This window comes from Schistocerca americana, chromosome 2 (assembly GCF_021461395.2).
Source record: "Schistocerca americana isolate TAMUIC-IGC-003095 chromosome 2, iqSchAmer2.1, whole genome shotgun sequence".
NCBI lineage: Eukaryota > Metazoa > Arthropoda > Insecta > Orthoptera > Acrididae > Schistocerca > Schistocerca americana.
In genome coordinates, this window is record NC_060120.1 from 72,226,597 (window position 1) to 72,227,951 (window position 1,355).

General features: G+C 36.2%; 1 protein-coding gene across 1 annotated transcript; it reads left to right on the forward strand.

The window, feature by feature from the left end:
* Positions 1-359: 359 nt before the first annotated feature.
* Positions 360-1,355, forward strand: LOC124593785 (piggyBac transposable element-derived protein 3-like). Its single transcript, XM_047132133.1, has one exon. The coding sequence runs from the start codon at positions 360-362 to the stop codon at positions 1,353-1,355; it is 996 nt and encodes a 331-aa protein (XP_046988089.1).

Sequence of the window (1,355 nt, forward strand, 5' to 3'; positions counted from 1 at the left end):
AATATTATATCAAGGTAAAGGAAGCAAACTAATATAGAAGTTGCACTAATAAGTTATTGTTGAAAGTGTAAATTGACTAGTAAACTCTTTGAAAATAATGCTAGTTACGGTAATTATCTGCTTGGAAGTCACAAACATGTGTGATTCCATTTGGCATCATTGGGCATTTGTTATGTTACCAAATGTAGTACATGCAATAACTTCGACTACTGTTTACCATAATGTGTAACTCTAATATTTTGAAGTTTCTTTTGAAGCTTTATTATACTAACTGTTATTAATATGTTAAAATTTTTATTGATTTATTTTACCAGTTGTTTTTGCTGCTTTAGTAAAAAAATTCCTGGTTTGTTTACCAGATGATTCGCAATCATAAATCACTATCAGAAGAAGAAATATTGCTGCTTCTCGAAGGCGATTTGTCTGATTTGGACCTTGATACGTCTGATGTGGAGGAAGAGATTGAAAATGCTCGGCAGCAGGACCCTGCTACTCTGGATATACAGTTTCTTCAAGGAATGGACCTTGATATGGTTGAAATTCTGGACCCTCAAGCCAATTATGAAGATGATGTTCCCTTAGCTTCAAGATTATTTGCTGAGCCAAACCTTGCACCAAGTCATGCAACTCAGAAAATTCAGTGTGAGACACACCGGGATCTTCGGTGGAGAATGAAGGACATTGAAGAAGTGGACACATCATGTAATGCAGATTTTTCTGACCCTCCAGGAGATGAAATGACACCTTTGCAGTATTTCAGAACAATGTGTAGTGGTGACATTATCCAGAACCTAGTCGAGCAATCTAATCTATACTGCACACAGAAAACAGGTGCATCTTTAGATACAAATGTTCGTGGAATAGAAAAGTATTTAGGGATAAACATCCTAGCAGGCGTTGTGAAAATGCCTAGTTACAGAATGTACTGGGCAGAAGCTACAAGGTTTTCTCCACTAGCTGACTCAATTCCTAGAAATAGGTTTGATAAGCTAAGAAATTATTTACATGTGGATGACAACACTAAAATGAAACAAAGAGAGGACCCTGATTATGACAAGCTGTTCAAGGTTAGACCATTTGTTGAAAAAATCAAACAAGGTTTTTCAATTATTGAACCTGAGGAATATCATTCAGTGGATGAATTAATCATTCCTTCCAAAGGTCATTCATTTCTGAAACACTATGTAAAAAGCAAACCACACAAGTGGGGTATAAAAGTTTTTGCCCATGCTGGTTCTAGCGGAATTGTGTACGATTTTGAAATATACCGAGGGAAAGGAACTGTACATAATGATACTGGTCTTGGTATAAGTGGTGATATTGTGATAAGGCTTGTGGAAGGACTGCCAAAATAG

Excerpts from the sequence above, each read along its gene's own strand:
- LOC124593785 (XM_047132133.1), top strand. The coding sequence starts at position 360 with ATGATTCGCAATCATAAATCACTATCAGAAGAAGAAATATTGCTGCTT.